This window comes from Pomacea canaliculata, linkage group LG2, assembly GCF_003073045.1.
Source record: "Pomacea canaliculata isolate SZHN2017 linkage group LG2, ASM307304v1, whole genome shotgun sequence".
Taxonomy (NCBI): domain Eukaryota; kingdom Metazoa; phylum Mollusca; class Gastropoda; order Architaenioglossa; family Ampullariidae; genus Pomacea; species Pomacea canaliculata.
This window is the reverse complement of record NC_037591.1, coordinates 30816450-30832961: the sequence shown is the minus strand read 5'-3', so window position 1 is coordinate 30832961 and position 16512 is coordinate 30816450. Positions and strand designations below refer to the sequence as shown.

General features: G+C 36.9%; 2 protein-coding genes across 2 annotated transcripts; both read left to right on the top strand.

Moving 5' to 3' along the window:
* Window positions 1-32: 32 nt before the first annotated feature.
* Window positions 33-6023, top strand: LOC112556301 (transcription intermediary factor 1-alpha-like). Its single transcript, XM_025225159.1, has 6 exons — window positions 33-70; window positions 493-1608; window positions 2323-2469; window positions 3302-3457; window positions 4463-4639; window positions 5020-6023. The coding sequence occupies exons 2-6, from the start codon at window positions 502-504 to the stop codon at window positions 5050-5052; spliced, it is 1620 nt and encodes a 539-aa protein (XP_025080944.1). The 5' UTR covers window positions 33-70; window positions 493-501; the 3' UTR covers window positions 5053-6023.
* A 2865-nt stretch (window positions 6024-8888) lies between these two features.
* LOC112556306 (E3 ubiquitin-protein ligase TRIM33-like) lies at window positions 8889-15734 on the top strand. The gene is made up of 6 exons (XM_025225177.1): window positions 8889-9218; window positions 9849-10951; window positions 11354-11500; window positions 12509-12664; window positions 14365-14544; window positions 14934-15734. Exons 2-6 carry the CDS (start codon window positions 9863-9865, stop codon window positions 14964-14966), a joined length of 1605 nt encoding a protein of 534 aa, XP_025080962.1. The 5' UTR covers window positions 8889-9218; window positions 9849-9862; the 3' UTR covers window positions 14967-15734.
* The last annotated feature ends 778 nt before the right edge of the window (window positions 15735-16512 follow it).

The window sequence follows — 16512 nt, the reverse complement described above, 5'->3', positions numbered from 1 at the left end:
CACGGTGATGTCGCTTGACATGTGAAAATTTGCCAAATTACATCAGTGTGTTGTGAACCGTCATTTCCAGGTGAGCTGTAGCATAAGTAGGTCAGTTTTTGTCCATTGACATTCATTGCTGCAGGTATTTCCTGTAATTTATATTTTGTTGTAGTGGTTGGAATCTTTCAGTATAATTAACAATAACATAAAGGTAAGCTACTGCATAATAATATCTTCGTTTTCAAAATTTTATTACTTCTCGCTCACGAGACCTGGTTATTAACCTTTTTACAACAAGAAATGGGTAAAAATACTTTAGTGAAAAAATAAAAGTTAAAATTATAAGCACTATAATGTTTAAAAGCGAGTTTTCAAATTACTTCATGAGAATCTTATCAATAATCCTTGTTATTGATGGTAAAGAGAAAGATGACACTGATTATCTGAGTGTGTCATCTGGCTTAATTACAATAACTAGTAATAACAGTGCTGTTTTATTTTTAAATATAGCTTTTGAGTATGGCAACAGCGGCGCAGGAACACGCAAGAAAGTGTGCAGTGTGTACTAGTGACTTCACCACACCAAAGATTTTACCCTGTGGTCATCTCTTCTGTCGACAATGTGTCATTTCCTGGATGGACTCGAAATTTGACGCCGGATGTCCTCTGTGTACATGTCCTATAGTAGAGCATCATGGTAATTCATCTCAAAGTTCAGCTGATGTTGTCGACGCCCTGCCCACAGACTATGTAATGGAAGCGATAGTAGAAAGTGCTGGCGTGCTGATGAACGGTGGTATGTGCACCGTATGTGATGACGTCACAGCTGAATACATCTGTATCCAGTGTCTAGAAAAGATGTGTGAATCATGTATGAAGATACACAAGAAGATGGTAGCTACCCGCAGTCACGATGTGGAGAGTGTCAGCACTGTGACACCTGAACGTCTGGCTGCCAGCCGCCCTGCACTGTGTGCTGACCACGGCGACAAAGCTGAGATGTTTTGTGCTGATCACCATCTTGCTATCTGCATCTCATGTAGTTATAAAAAACACAATAAATGCCCAGATGTAAAATATCTGGATGTGGAGATAAATTCAGCTGGAAATGCGCTCGTTTTATTGACAAAGGAACTGACTAAAGCTGAGGACAACCTGAAGCAAGCAATAGTGAACCTAAATGTGCACGTGCAAACAGCGGATGTCACTGAACAGAGAAACATGGCGCTGGTGGACAAGACATGCAAACGTCTTCAGAAGATGGTGGAAGAGTGTCAGACACAGCTGAAAAAACTGATCAGTGATTCCATTTCAAAATTCAAGAAATCCTTGTGTGACGTCAAAAGCGAGCTGGAGAAACGTTTAGGGAAAGTGACGTCACACAAACATCTCGTGACGCGAGCGACAACAGTCAGACCGCGTCCAGCGCTGATACACGCAGCCCAGACTCTGACAGACAGGGTCAACAGCCTTGACCTCAGTTCCGATTTAGAAGTAGATCCTTGTGTCAATCCCTCGCCAGAAATAACGAAACACTGTGACGATGTGGGGAAACGAATACAGACTGAGCTCCACAGCCTGAAACTACAGTGGACTAACTACAAACTACAATGGACTGAGGTTCAAGTAAGTAGTTTGTTATGTTCCATGTCCAGCACTGTGTAATACAATGTAACGTCTTTACGTCCATATCTTTAAAAGTTTCTTTAATGATCTGTTTATTGTTTCTTACTACCGTGGCACATGTAAGTTATCTTGCGGTATCAAACTATGACAGCTTTCATTCCATGATTGTGGAGATAACTAATATTCGATGTGTTTCTACGCTGTGCTGTCTGTGTAATTTGCTGTCGTGTCCATATTTCACGAAATATTTGTTTGAAAGACCTTTACTTGATCTCAGTATCTATGTTTTCTAACCCCGCTATCGTAATCAAACAAATATGATATTGTTGATCTATATTTTTGTCAAAAAGCTTGTACTGACGGTTATTTATATTATGTTCCTTTTCTCTCAGTTGACAACTGCACTGGGAGCAGTAGTAGTCACAGTAGGAAAACCGATGAAATCGTGTGCAATATCTTAAAATTCAACAGTTCTAATTATCACAATGATAAATTTTCATTTCCATTTATTTATTGGCTATAAGCCCAGGAATGTGTTAGCCGTAGCAATAATAACAATGCAAATAGTAAAAAAGATAGGAAGAATAATAATGATGATAATAAAGATAAATAGTAGTAATAGTAATGACTATGATTACCAGCTGCTAGGGTATTTATTATTTACAATATATATATAATGAAGCTATCACTTATTTTTGACATTTGGCCGCACAGGCACAAGTTCTTGTGTTCCACGAGAAGTGTGGGACCAACATTCGTCTCATGAACGGCAACACGACGGCGCGAATAACTAACCTTGAGAACTACTGCAACGGCTTGGTCGTGTCACGTGACGCTATGGCTGTGAACACCTTGTATGAAGTAAGATGTAATGATAGCATTATAGCAATAATGAAGATAATGGTAATAATGTTGATGTGGCGATTAGGAGTGGTTTGTTTGTAGATAGCGACCGCGTTTGTAGAGGTAGAGATGGTGGTAGTGGAGGTAGTGTTCAAGGGGTTGAAGCTGGACGGTGGTTATTCTGGTGGTGATAACAAAGATGGTGGTAGAGATTGTTGTTGCTACAAGTAATGGCATTATGACGTTAAGAAGTAGAAAACCGTTTCAATTTTCAAACATTTTTCAAACATTTTGCATTTTCTTTTCATAATGACCTAAACCCCGAAAAGAAGTTTAATTGGGCACAGCTTTTTTGCAAACAGCTCTTTCTCTTCGAACAACGCTCCATTACCTGTCACAAAAGAAGGATATGACAGAAATAAAACTTGTACATATGACGAAGTGAAATGGATACTTCGTATGGATACTTCGTATGAACACTTACAAATTTATTGCTTGTCTGTACTAACAAGAATGTGACCAGGTTTGTTGGGGTTTACTTTTTTCTTCTTCTTTAGTAATTCCTTAAATACTTTTCTTAGTACTACAGTGCTACCGAAGAAAGGGATAAACGTAAAATTGTATAAATTTAAATAAATGTTTCAATTATGGGTTTGACAATTTCTACAAAATTGCAAAGGGTTATAAAGAAACAAATATTTGAAGGAAAACCAAAGTCCTTAGTCCTTATTATGTAGTCTGTTGGCCATGAATTTTGTTAAACATGCCGATGGCTGAATGTAATCTCTAGATTACTTGCTCTAAGCGATTACAATCGAGTTTACTTTAACATGTTCTTATGTTTACACAGGTCAGAATAGATGAAATAAATGTTTTAGACAGAAATGCGATTTTCCTTGGTGTGACGGAAATCCCTCCCGGACAGTTAACTGTGACTACGTGGTCTACGGACCCCGAAAACTCCGTTATTATTTGGGAGAGTGGAGTCCGCCGCAAGGGTTATAAAGTAAGTTTCATGGTAAAAGTTTTGAGCGAATATTGTCGTTTAATGTGACTGTGAAGGGAGAAAAGGATTTTTTTAAAAGTTATTTAGTGAAACCTGCATTTTTAAGAAAAAGAGGCTTGGCACTTTTTTAATATTTCCGTAAAACTCATTTTAAGATTTAACCCTCGTAAGAACTCATGCCAACAGAGTCGGACTTGAACGCCATAAGAAAGGTTCCCCATCCTGTTCACTCCTTCACCCAACGTTTATTCTATTTGCCACGGCGTCGACCGTTTTCAACACCTTGGAAAATCGTCTTCGGCAAGGTGTGATGTCAGATGATGTGACCAAACCATCTCTGTTTCTATCACTTGACGATAGCAAGCGGAGAATGTGGGAGACCTACCACATTGGTGATTACGCTGCGTACAAAGTCCTTTTTTCAGCTGCTTGTAGGTGTTCGAGAAATTGTCATCCTTTTGCAAGTTTCTTTGTCATTCAAACTCTACGAGACCACTTCAATGCAGCGGGAAGTAATGCAGAGCCAAGAACCCCGGAAGCCCGCGGTTAAGCACCAAGCAGCATGACACGTTTATTGTTCTCTTATTGAAAAAAAGGTGTGAAAATTGTGAAAACTTACAGTTCCTAAAAAGTTGTTTATGCTCTCGCACTTGACGCTGTTTAACCCATAGTTCTTGGCCTCAAGCATCAGCACTCACTCACCCAAAATACCATTCAAACATTCACTCCAGCAAAAGGCTTCAAGAATAAAGAAAGACATGCCACTTGAGACCTGCAACTCACTCCGTTTTGGGCGATAGTGATAATGAGACAACCAAGGATGATGATGCGTTATTTATTTATTGTAAACATTATAAACCTTTAGACGTTACGCAGTTTTCAGAAAAATAGGCCTAACTCATAAGCAGTATCATTTTGTGTATCAGCAATGTACAAAGATTAAAATAATCCCAACCTGACAATATTTATTAGCCATATCACGGATTTATCTCTAATTTTCTACAGCGCAAGTCTAATGTCGGTAAAGCTCTCAATTCCATCAAAGTCGGGAGTGGTGTTGGACTACTGGTGGACTCATCAAACGACCTTCACCTTTATGTGGATGGACAGGACCAGGGCGTTGCTGCTAATAATGTCGCACATCCCTGCTTTGCCGTATTTGATCTTAGCTTCGCCATTCAGGTGCGAGGCATTGGTTCTCGTCAACTTCTTGTGAACTTTCGATTGTAATAAGAGACTTCAAGGGACTTTTGCGCTAAGAGTTTTCGAGGCAATAACAATTAAAATAATAGAATGCTTTAATAAAAGAAAATTTCATTGCCTTGATTAATTTAATTCGGACTTAAAAGTCATGTTCAAAGATTTATTTCTCCTACAAACATGCAAGCAGTTCTATACATTATTATGAGTTACATGGGAAGAACTAGCTCTATACTTTCTAGTCGTAGTAGTAACCGTTGTTGAGGCCCTCTTATACTTTTCTCCAGCTTGTCTTTTCTATGCGAGATTTATATCTTATTATACACCTGTTTGTCATTTGCTGTCTTCTCTTTGTTGCGCAGGTGACAGCCCTTACCAAATCTACATGGACATAAGGCGTGAATAAAAATCAGAAGAACACAATACCAACAGAGATTATTTGAAACTGAGGACATAATCGACTTCAACGATGATTTTATCAATGACCTCTACATTGTAGTGTGTTCAGTTAACCATTGGATGGATGTAAGAAACAGAATTACAAAAACAATATTTATTGCTTTTTATATTATCTAACCAAGAATTTTATTTCCTTAAAGGGAACAAAGTTTGTTCCTTTTAAAGAAAAATGTTTTTCGATACTTTACATGAACCCGCACATGCCGTAGCTTACTACACGCAATCACAGTAATGCCATCAGTACATATGAAAAATTTCTTGTTTCTTTAGTGACATTTTTTTGTATGTTTCATTTTATGTCGGAACTAAGGTTTGATTATACTTAGTCAGAAACTTGTTTTTGATAAACATTCCGATGGGGCGCGAACAGGAAACAGAAAAAGATTAGCGTTTCATTTGAGTGGGTTTTACATTGGTGACTGGTTGTATCTCATAACAACAACTTTTTAGTTTAGATAACAGCGCCATTGGAAGACACTGCAAATATAAATCGTACTGGTCAGGTCTTAAGCCACTATTAATACATTTCGCTGTTGCTTTCTGTTGTTTGTTCTGGAGTAGTTTGCCACTTTGACCGGGTCTGGGAATCTGACAGCTTTTCTCGTTGTCGTCCAGTAAAGTTCTGACTAAACTTGATTTGTGAAGTCATAACCCCACCTTCTTGGTAATGTCCTGCCAAGATTTAATTCTAAGTAAGGAACAGACATATTTGATAAAGTTTAAAGAAGTCTTGATTTATTCATTCCTTACCAGACGTGATTTGTGAAGTTACAACTGTATTGTGTTACGAATTAAATTTTGTAAACAATTGTTGTGTTGAACCGCACAGCTGCTGGTTGCACCATACTGAGCCTTTAACTCCCCATTAGACCAACACTGATTTGATTTAGACTGTTAGATAAAGCTGTTATGAACCAGCGTCAATTAACGACTCATTTTTAACTTTAATAATAATAAATATCATTACTAATAACATCTCTATAGCGCATTTTCCTGCTGCAAGCAAGCTGAATGTAGTTTGACATACACCATCGAATAAAAAGATTTATGTAGACTAGTAGAATATATAGCACAGAGAAAGGGAAGGCAACAACAATGCAGATACACGCAGGGAGCAGGATACAGGACGACAGGGAAATAATATCTCACCAATACAGCAAAACATTTCAGTAACTTATGCACAAAGAATCCAGTAAAATCAAAATCCAAAACCAAGAGGTCAAAGTTAAGAACAGAACGCAGAATCGTTGAAATACCTGACATGGTATTGGGGTTGAAAAACATTCCAAACCAAACATCACAGATCACTAGAAGACACTAAAATGCCACGTAGTCCGATAGGTGACATGACAGAGTTAATCCTCTCCAGCAATGGTTTTGACCTTTTGTATGAGAAGCAACTGGTTCTCCTTTTCCTTTATCTCTTGCTGCTCCACCCTGATTTCTTCTAATACTTTTTGAAAAATCTCTGATTTGTTCCTTGTACACTCAAAACAAAAACAATATCAAATATAACCTCTGCATGTGGGGTTTTGTAGACTAAAACAAAAACTTAATAAAAGAATATTACCTTTTGAGTTGTCACAATTTATCTTTTTGATGATTAATTTTGTACATGCGATTCTCTGCAAGTAAAAATGTTTAAATTCCATGATGCTGCCGTACATGATTAATAATTTGTAACTTCCTTCCACATGACAAAGGTTTCAAGCACTGTTAAAATGCAAGATAAAATTAGGAAGTAAGAGTAACACATAAAACCACACAAACCTTGACTTGTCCTAGATGCATCATTCGCTGCTGCCCCTCGCACAGGAAGCTGAGGATCCATAGTTAAACACGAAAGTTTCGGAAGCTGCAACTCCTCAGAATTCATTGAAGAGAAGGAGAAAGGAAAGGAGGAAAGCACAAAGTAATACTGTCTGTAGCTGAGGCAATATGAAGGTAATACACAGATAACCTATTTTGACTAAATTCCAAAAGCATTATTAGATAATTTTTACATTCTTTGAAATAGTATTTCAAATGCAGCATGCTAATTTTATTACTAAACCTGGAGTATAATAAACTGATGCAACAGTTCACTCTTATTCCATTGTAGGACATTTCTTCCCGTATGCAATTAAGTCTTTTAGTAATTTTTTCTAATTTAGAGCAAGTAAGTGGAAAGTAAATATATGCATGTTTCTCTAAAGACGGCAAAACCCTTAAAGCTAGTGGACACTGAACCTTTATACAACTAAACCTATACCTGTGTAGCTCGTGTTGGAAAGCATTATTATTTTAACAACTGTGTATTTCTTTGAAGCCTAGGCAACATTTCGATACACAACACAACTATGTTGACATTTTTAAAAGTGAAAAAATAATTTTATTAGTTATGTTAAAGTTATATGTATTAGCACATTAGTTTTTTTTAAAAGCCCTAATTAACATGCTTCAATATGTATAAAGAAATCCGTAACCACATTTTTGACCTGTATCACATGTCAATATAAAGTTATAAGGTTTTGAAGTAAACATACTGTAAAATAAACAGGGGAAAAGCCAAGAAAACAAAGCGAAAGCTTAGAAATTAAATTTACCTGTTGAATGGAACATATAACCATCTTTTAATGTAATATTTTATAAATATAAAATAGTAATAATTGAATTTGTAAGGCGCTCGTACATATGTAGATGTGTGCTCAAAACACCACCCACGAAAGATTACAAAACAAACCTACAATCAAATACATGTATATATATATAAAAGAAACATGCAGACAAAATGAGACCCTAGAAATGAAATGCTCTATATACTTTGTCAGGGATGAATTTCATTATCTATTCAACTGTAAAGAATTTGCTGACCAGTGTACAGATAATTTATAACCTTACCATACCCACAATCCTAATCCCTATAAGTTCCATTCTTTATTGACATCAACAAATAAAAAGACCATTATTTTATCAGCTGAGTTTGTTATTACTTAGTTTGGTGATCTAGAAGAATTAGGAGAATGTGCATGTGAGTGTGTGGGGAGAGGTTTACACACATATATATAATGCTGTGCTTTTCTGTCGATGATAGGAACAGTTTAAACACTATTGCCCATGTTAGTTATCTGATCATTGGTGTCAAGCAGAGGATTTTGAGTTTTTTTGTTGCAATTAGTAAATTGTAAGGAAATATGCATTCAGTCAACATCTGAACATGTCTCTGCAGGAGAACTTGTTTTCAGGGAAAACTTATGTTATGCCAAAATACAGAAGCAATATATATATATATAATTATATACAATAATATACAAAATCATTTCCTTTATCATTTCAACTGCTGAATAGTGCAAAGCAAATTTTTCCTTTCACTAACGTTGCAGCGCGAACTGCTAACCATCCATAAACATACTAGCCCGTTATTTTAATGTTCACGTGTTATCTGCGATAGTGATGGGTAGAAAAAAGATATTTGAAAGGTCGGAGGATGGAGAGTGATTCTCGTGTGCGTGTGTAAACTACCTCTCACAGTACGGCAGTTGCGGAACGGACATTTGCCATAATAAATCACAGTAGCCACGGTGAATACGATTGGAATTCAACACACTGAAGTTATTAGTACCCACCTATCTGCTTATCTGGTACGAAAACCACGTAAAATCATCAGCAGTTTGTGATCCTGCTTTGCTGCCAAGATTCATGCCCGTGCTGTATTCCTAAAAATGATCATTATACGGGTATCAAGATACACGTCAGTGTTTGCAGTAAATCATCTTATAAAATATGAAGCAGTTGATATGGTTAATGTGTATGCAAAATAACAAAGAAGTGAAGTTAAATTTTTTTCAGATAAATATATCTAAACGGGAATTCCCGCATGACCAGACGAGCTCTGTAACTGTCACGTGACCTATGTTCATGGCGCCCACCGGTCGTACTGATAGTTTCACAGTATTCGGGACAAGATTTCTTGACTTCTGAGTCTCCACATGTGATCAGCACTACTCAAGCGTGACCTAGCCTGTTACACTGAAAGACTACAAGTAATATAAACACGTTGATACCATCTGACGTGTGAACATTTACCGAACTCCGTCAGTGTGTTGTCAACCGCCATTTACAGGTGAGTATTGCATTACACAAGTGGGTCAGGTAATGTGCATTGACATTCATTGCTGCAGGTGTTTACTTTAATTTATATTTATATACCCATATTTATGCCTACAAAAGCCTTGTTTAAACTTCTCATATAGTATAAAGGTGAAATTTCATTTTTTAATGCAATCTACTTTCGCTTTAATGTTGTCGTTTAGGTGTCGTTGAGGATTCCAGTCAAGTGCCTGTTTGGCAATGGTGTCAGCTTGTTTGGGCTTTTTGATGTCTTGGCTAGTAACAGTCTGGTTGTTTTTTTTTTCCACAGGCTGCTTTAGGAAATCTTATCTGGCCATCTAATTACCAGAATAAGGCGTAGGCATTGATGAGTAAGGGTCTGGAGCTTGTTGTCAATGAGTAACATATCAGCAAACTTGAAAGCAAAAAAAGATTGTCACTGATATGTAAAATAAAAAAAATAGAACCATTAACGACGAGAAGTAAGAAACTTGAAAAGAAAAACCTCCATAGAAAAAAGTAGATACAGGAAGAAACAAAGGTGTAAACAGTTTCATACTTTGGTGTGGTTAACCGCAAAGTTTGCCTTTTTTATTGCTATAGCTTGCAGTAAGAGGTCACAAAAGTGTTGTTTTTATTTCAGACTGGCCTTTTGCTATGGCAACAGTAGTCCAGGCGCATGAAAGAGAGTGTGCTGTGTGCACTAATCACTTCACCACACCAAAAATTCTACCCTGTGGTCATCTCCTGTGTCGACAATGTGTCATTTCCTGGCTGGACTCAAAATCCGACGCTGGTTGTCCTCTGTGTACCTGTCCTATAGTAGAGCATCAAGGTAATTCATCTCAAAATTCAGCTGATGTTGCCGACACCCTGCCTACAGACTCTGTAATAGAAGCGATAGTAGAAAGTGATCACGTGCTTAAAAGTAATGACATGTGCACTATATGTGATGACGTCATAGCTGAATACATCTGTATGCAGTGTCTGGAAAAGATGTGTCCATCGTGTATGAAGATACACAAGAAGATGTCCATGAGTCGCAGTCACGATGTGGAGAGTGTCAGCACTGTGACACCTGAACGTCTGGCTGCCAGCCGCCCTGCACTATGTGCTGACCACGTCACCGAGAAGGCGGAGTTCTTTTGTGTTGACCACAACCTTGCTATCTGTACGCCATGTTTTTGTAACGAACACAGGGCCTGCCTAGATGTCAAGTCTCTGGATGAAAAAATGAAGTCAGCTGAAGACGCATTTGGTTCATTGAGAGAAAAGTTGCTTACAGCAGAGGACAACCTGAAGAAAGCAATAGTCAACCTAAATGTGCGCGTGCAAACAGCGGATGTCACTGAACAAGAAAACATGGCGCTGGTGGACAAGACATGTGACCGACTTCAGTCGATGGTGGACGAGTGTCGGAAAGTATTGAAGAAACTGATCAGTGATTCTGTGTCAAAGTTCAAGAAATCCTTGTGTGACGTCAAAAGCGAGCTCGAGAAACGCTTAGGGAAAGTGACGTCACACAAACATCTCGTGACGCGTGCCACAACAGTCAGACCGCGTCCAGCGCTGATACACGCAGCCCAGACTCTGACAGACAGGGTCAACAGCCTTGACCTCAGTGATGAACTTGAAGCAGAGCCTTTGGTGAATCCATCGTCAGAGATAATGAAATATTGTGACGATGCTGTGAAAGAAATAGACGATGAGCTAATGAGCCTGAAACGACAGCTTATCGTTGATGAAGTAAGTAATCTTCTCAATTTGTCTCATGTGCAGCATGATGTTTTTTTAACATGTAACATTGTGTTGATAATCTCAATTCTTCTAATCGACGGCATCAAGAAGCTATTTTCACATTAATAATTAAAAATATGAAAACCTTCCTTCAGCTGAGCACAAATTGACTTTTGGAGGTAAACTGTAGACAGCTTCTGGATAGCAAGACCTCACCGGTGACACGCAAATTAAATACTTGTATTACATTACTTGTATTTGTAAAATTGTAAATACTAATGTACTAATGTAGACAAGCGTGTTATAACATCTCTTCTAGTAGTCACTGTAGCAAAACTGATCTAATAGTGAGTATAATATCTATTAACTGTTTATGAACATGTTTAGTTTTTTTCACATTTGATGTCACAGAAACCAGTCCTTGTGTTCCACGAAACCTGCGGGACCAACATTCGTCTGTCGAACTTCAGAAAGACCGCACGGAAGGTTCATCTTAACATGTTCAGCAACTGTGTGATCTTTTCAAGTGACGTCATGGCTGTGAACGTCTTATATGAAGTGAGTTGTATGATAGAGTAATGATAATAATAAATATGATAGTAATTAATATGTCATGATGGAGTGGTTTGGGTGGACGTGACAGTTGTTATGGTGAAAGTACATGGGCAGGTGGTGGTGGTGGTAGTAGTTTAGGAGTTGAGGCTTGGACGGTAGTTTAGGTTGTGGTCACGGCAATGGCGGTGGTGGAGATTGTCGTTGTAGCAGTAATTCAGTAATAAAGTTACAAAAGTGGGATAAAATGTTTGTATCTTTATAATGACGAAAATCCTGAGGGAAACTGGATTACAGACGACAGTTTTAAAGCAGTTGTTTACAAAGGATCTGTAGAAACTGCGTTTGGCAAGAAGCGACCAAAGTCAAACCACGAACTTGTATTACTAGACTGCTTGCAGACGAGAATTTTCAGTTCACTCTTTAAACGAGACATTAGAAAAAATATGTTAAATATTTTCTTATTTACATCTACAATGGTCACAAAAATCATCCATTTCTAGACGCCTATTAAATAAAATTATTTTTGATACACGCCTGGAAATGAAAGAAGAAAAATTGTAAAACATTGGCTACTTTATATATAACTTGTCGACCACAATTGGAGCAGTGATTAAACTTTTATACATACATGTTGGCATGTATTATTTTATATGTCTGTTGTATTGTTATATTGTTATATTGCAACTGTATGAATTGTGTAAGAATAGAATGTGTAAAGTCTGAAATATGCTTAATATTTTTGTGGAAAAGAAATGTTTATGTATTCAAAAAAAATTTAAAAACAAAACCAAAAAAGTTATCCGCTGTCAGTACCGGCGAGCCTAATCAATCAACTTAACTAAACCAAAAGCTTTATAAACACCTGCATCGTTTTAGTAGTTAACTGGAAAAAAGATCGTCAGAAGTCCAATAATACAAGTCTGTGATTAGAGGGAGACTTAACCTCTAGATTATGTTTTGTTAGCGATTGTAGTCGAGTTCACTTATCCTGTCACAATGATGTTTACACAGGTGAGAATAGACGAAATAAAAACGACAGCCGGAATCAGTTTATTGCTTGGTGTGACGAGCGTCTCTCCTACACAGCTCACTCTGCTGACGAGGTCTTGTGAACTGAAAGATTCCGTCATTCTTATGCAAAATGGAGTGAGCGTCAAGGATAAAGATGTGAGTTTCCATAGTTACAGTTACGAGCAAATATTGTTGGTTGGTGCGACTGGACGTGTGAAGAAAGAAAAGTAATCCATTTGAACTTGTTTGTGAGATCAGCATTTTAACGGACATGTGATGATAAATAATTTGATTAATGTCAGTTCAACAAATTTCGATGATCTCTCTCCCCTTTACGAAATATACATCAACAAAATCCCCATGTGCGGAAAGAAATTAAATTAAATTCTTGATTTTACGATGAGTCTTCTTAAAGATGTAATCCCCTTGTATTAAACAAAAATTTTTATGCGATTTTTGTAGTTTTGACCTTCGTTTCAAAGATGTCTATCCTTGCCCTTAATGAAGGTGGTAAGTTGGTGCCCCGCACCAATAGTGGAAGGGACAAACATTAAACATGACTGCACTGAAATAAAGTCTAAAATATATCCCTTACATAGTAATTCCCTCTACTTAACACTACACTAAATCTACACCAACATATTATGGTCAGACCCGCCATACACACTACTGCACACATTTCATCCCGTAACTGGAAGCAGTCGTAGGGAAGACAGGATGGAGCGAGGGAGGTCCGGTCTTGCTCTGTTTTAGGTGTAAGTCGATAGTCACACAGCTATTGTTTGTTTGTTTGCTTGTTTGTTTGTGACAGCGACGACAGCCTTTCACATGACTTTCGACTTGGGCTCTTGTTGTTTGTCGTTAGAAGACAGACAGCCCTGGAGACTACCACACTGTAGGCTGCGTGTGAAGTTGTTTGTCTGTTTTCTCTGTAGAAGATCGGAAGGAGTCTCGTCAAACACTTTATTTCAAAAGCTTCGTCCCATTAACAACGCACATCAGAGGGTTCAAATAAACAAAAATATTCACTTTCTGTTTTCAAATAAGATTTTATCGATCACACACTCATACACACGCTCTCTCTACTTTTATCTCTCTTCTCTTTCGCTGTTCAATCTATTTCTGTCAAAAGTTCACAAATTCCTCCGGTTACACCCAACTTTGAAACAAACCCAGTATCTGCTATTTATAAATCTTTGTTTCAAAGCAATATTAATATGTTCAAGTAGTTCTAAGACACTAACAGATGCTAAGCATGTAGTAAGAATAGTATTTAATGGATATTTTATGTATATATGGATATGTCGATTTAAACATATATTGTATGCGTACTTATCAATGTAACAATAGATACAGGTACAAAGAGACCTGTATGCCTCACCAAAAGGTGTATTTGTGCAAACTTTTAAACGAATCACCAGCTTGATTACATTACAATATGGCTGCACTTATTATTCACAAATATCTCAAGATGTTTTTGTCTTTTCTATGCTTTTTATTCACCCTCTTCAGGCGAACCTTAAAAATAGTAAGAGAGCATAAGGGTCGTGAGGTCGGTGTAAACTTTTAACACGAACTTTACACAGAAATGCCTGTCTTTTTTCCTTCATTAAATATCTCATTAATAACTTTTTGCGATAGCAAGAATGATGCTAATGACAACGACAGTGATGATTATGATTCAGCACACACAATTATTCACATACTCGAGGAAATTGTACACCGTTAGACGCAGTTCTAAAAGAAATTACATTTTAGGCCAAAATAGTGTGCTGTACCTTTTGTGCACCAACTGTGTAAACATATCAAAATAATCCCGCCCCCAGCACACAATTTTACTATCTCATTTTTCACAGATCAGGACTAATGTCACCAACGCTCTCAAATTCCTCAAAGTCGGGAATCGTGTTGGACTGTTGGTGGACTCATCAAACAACCTTCACTTTTACGTCGATGGACAGGACCAGGGTGTTGCAGCAAAAGATGTTCCTCAGCCCTGCTTTGCCTTCTTTGACCTTTGCTACAATGTTAGTCAGGTCTGAAACTTTGGTACACGGTAGTGGAGTTTGAGTTGTGCCACAGACTTTAAAACTTGTTTCCACTAAGATTTTTTTTTGGTTTTTAGACATCGTTAGTTGATTAACTAAGACAACTAAACATTGTATTCTGATGTCGTCATTACTTTATCTTTGACTTAAAAGGTTTATCTAAATATTTATATTTCATTTATATACAAATCACTGCGGTATTGTGGGTAGAAATAAGAAACATCAAGTTATAGGGGTAGTGAGATGTTTTTCCAGCTTGATTATACTGTTGGAGATATTTTATAAGACATTTATAATATTTATATAACATTTTTTACAACTAATACTACTACACTCATCTGTCTACCACCTGATGTATTCTTCTCGTTGTTTCTCAGGTGACAGCCCTTCCCACATCGAGGAGAACATGAAGCGCATGTGATAATGAACAGAGAGAGACAATAACAACAGTGATAACACTTGTTATCTACGACGACATCGATTCTGGCAATGATTTTATTATTTAACTCTACCCTATGCTACTCTTTGAAAAAAATTGATTTAAAGAACTTACAAAAACAAATAACACAAATAGAAATATTGTTCTGCACACTATCTAACCGACTAAAACAATAAATTTTGTGCTAGCTGATCTCGTGACCATTTACTTCATATTTTGTTTTAGTTACTATCTTCTTATGTTAGACTCGTCATAGCAAGAAATGTCATGCTACATTTACAGAACTTTATCACAAGTAGACACATTTTAGCTGTTGTTTGTCATGTACTTTTAGAATAGCTGGTTTTATTGAAATGTCATATGAATTCATTACGTTTTAGTTTACATAATTTTATGTGCGGTAATTTGTATTCTATACCTATAGACTATTTTTATACTTTTTTTTAATGACAACTTTTAACCGAGGTTGATAACATCAAATGAACAGTTTTATAAATACATCGTCGTGTATGCTAGCAGACAACCTTATAATGTATGTTGTGTAAGTGTCAATGTACGGAAGTTTATAAGCCTTTGGACGTTGGAGACTCATTGTAACACGTTTCACTCCTTTTCTGTTTTATAGACATCAGTGAATAAAACTTCTCATTAGTTTTATTACGTCCTCCTCTTACCTCAGTTGTCTTCTCTAGCTAATGGACTGAAGAACATAAATAAATAAAAAATGTGAATAAATACTATAAATTGTGTTCAAATGTGTCTGTGCGGTGTGCGCGGTAAGGTGTCATTGAAACTTTTACATAGGTACACCAAATACAGGTTCTCACCACATTCACAAAAAACTGTTATTGTTTAAATGGTTTGACATTTTTTATAATTGTTTTGTAAATGTGTTATTTGCCATATCTTGATTTCAATTTTAAAATGCTATTGTTGAGAAGAAACAAGAAAATTATGTCTTCCACAACGAACAAATGTGGAGAAGGTCGTCATTGGCGAGACCATCCTGTATTCACTTGCGCTTAAAGGTGAAGTATGCTGAAAGATTATTCCCTGTTGTTGAGTTTATGTGAAGGGATCTGAATACACCTGTGCTTGTCACACTAGAACTTACTTAGGAAAATAACTTTATGGCACTATATTCATCTCGAATTCTCATTTTGTTTCTCTAATTCACATATAACTGGGGAACAAAAGTATTGAGTGAACATCGCTTCAATTTACAGTTTTATAAACAGGACTGTTAGCAGCATTACTTTATTAGTACACGTTAAACATGAAATTTAATATGATAGAGATAACAGCCCCAAATTTTATTACTTTGATTGGTTTATTTACTCTATATCAGCTGACGAACTGGGTAATAAAATTTACCAGCAGGACCCGTGATGATTTTTCGAATATGCCTTCCACATTATCACTCGTCGTAACAGCAATAAACTAATTAATTTCTTTTAAAGCCTTGGCTGCGATAGTGATGGGTAGCAAAAAGATATAAGAAAGGTCGGAGGATGAAG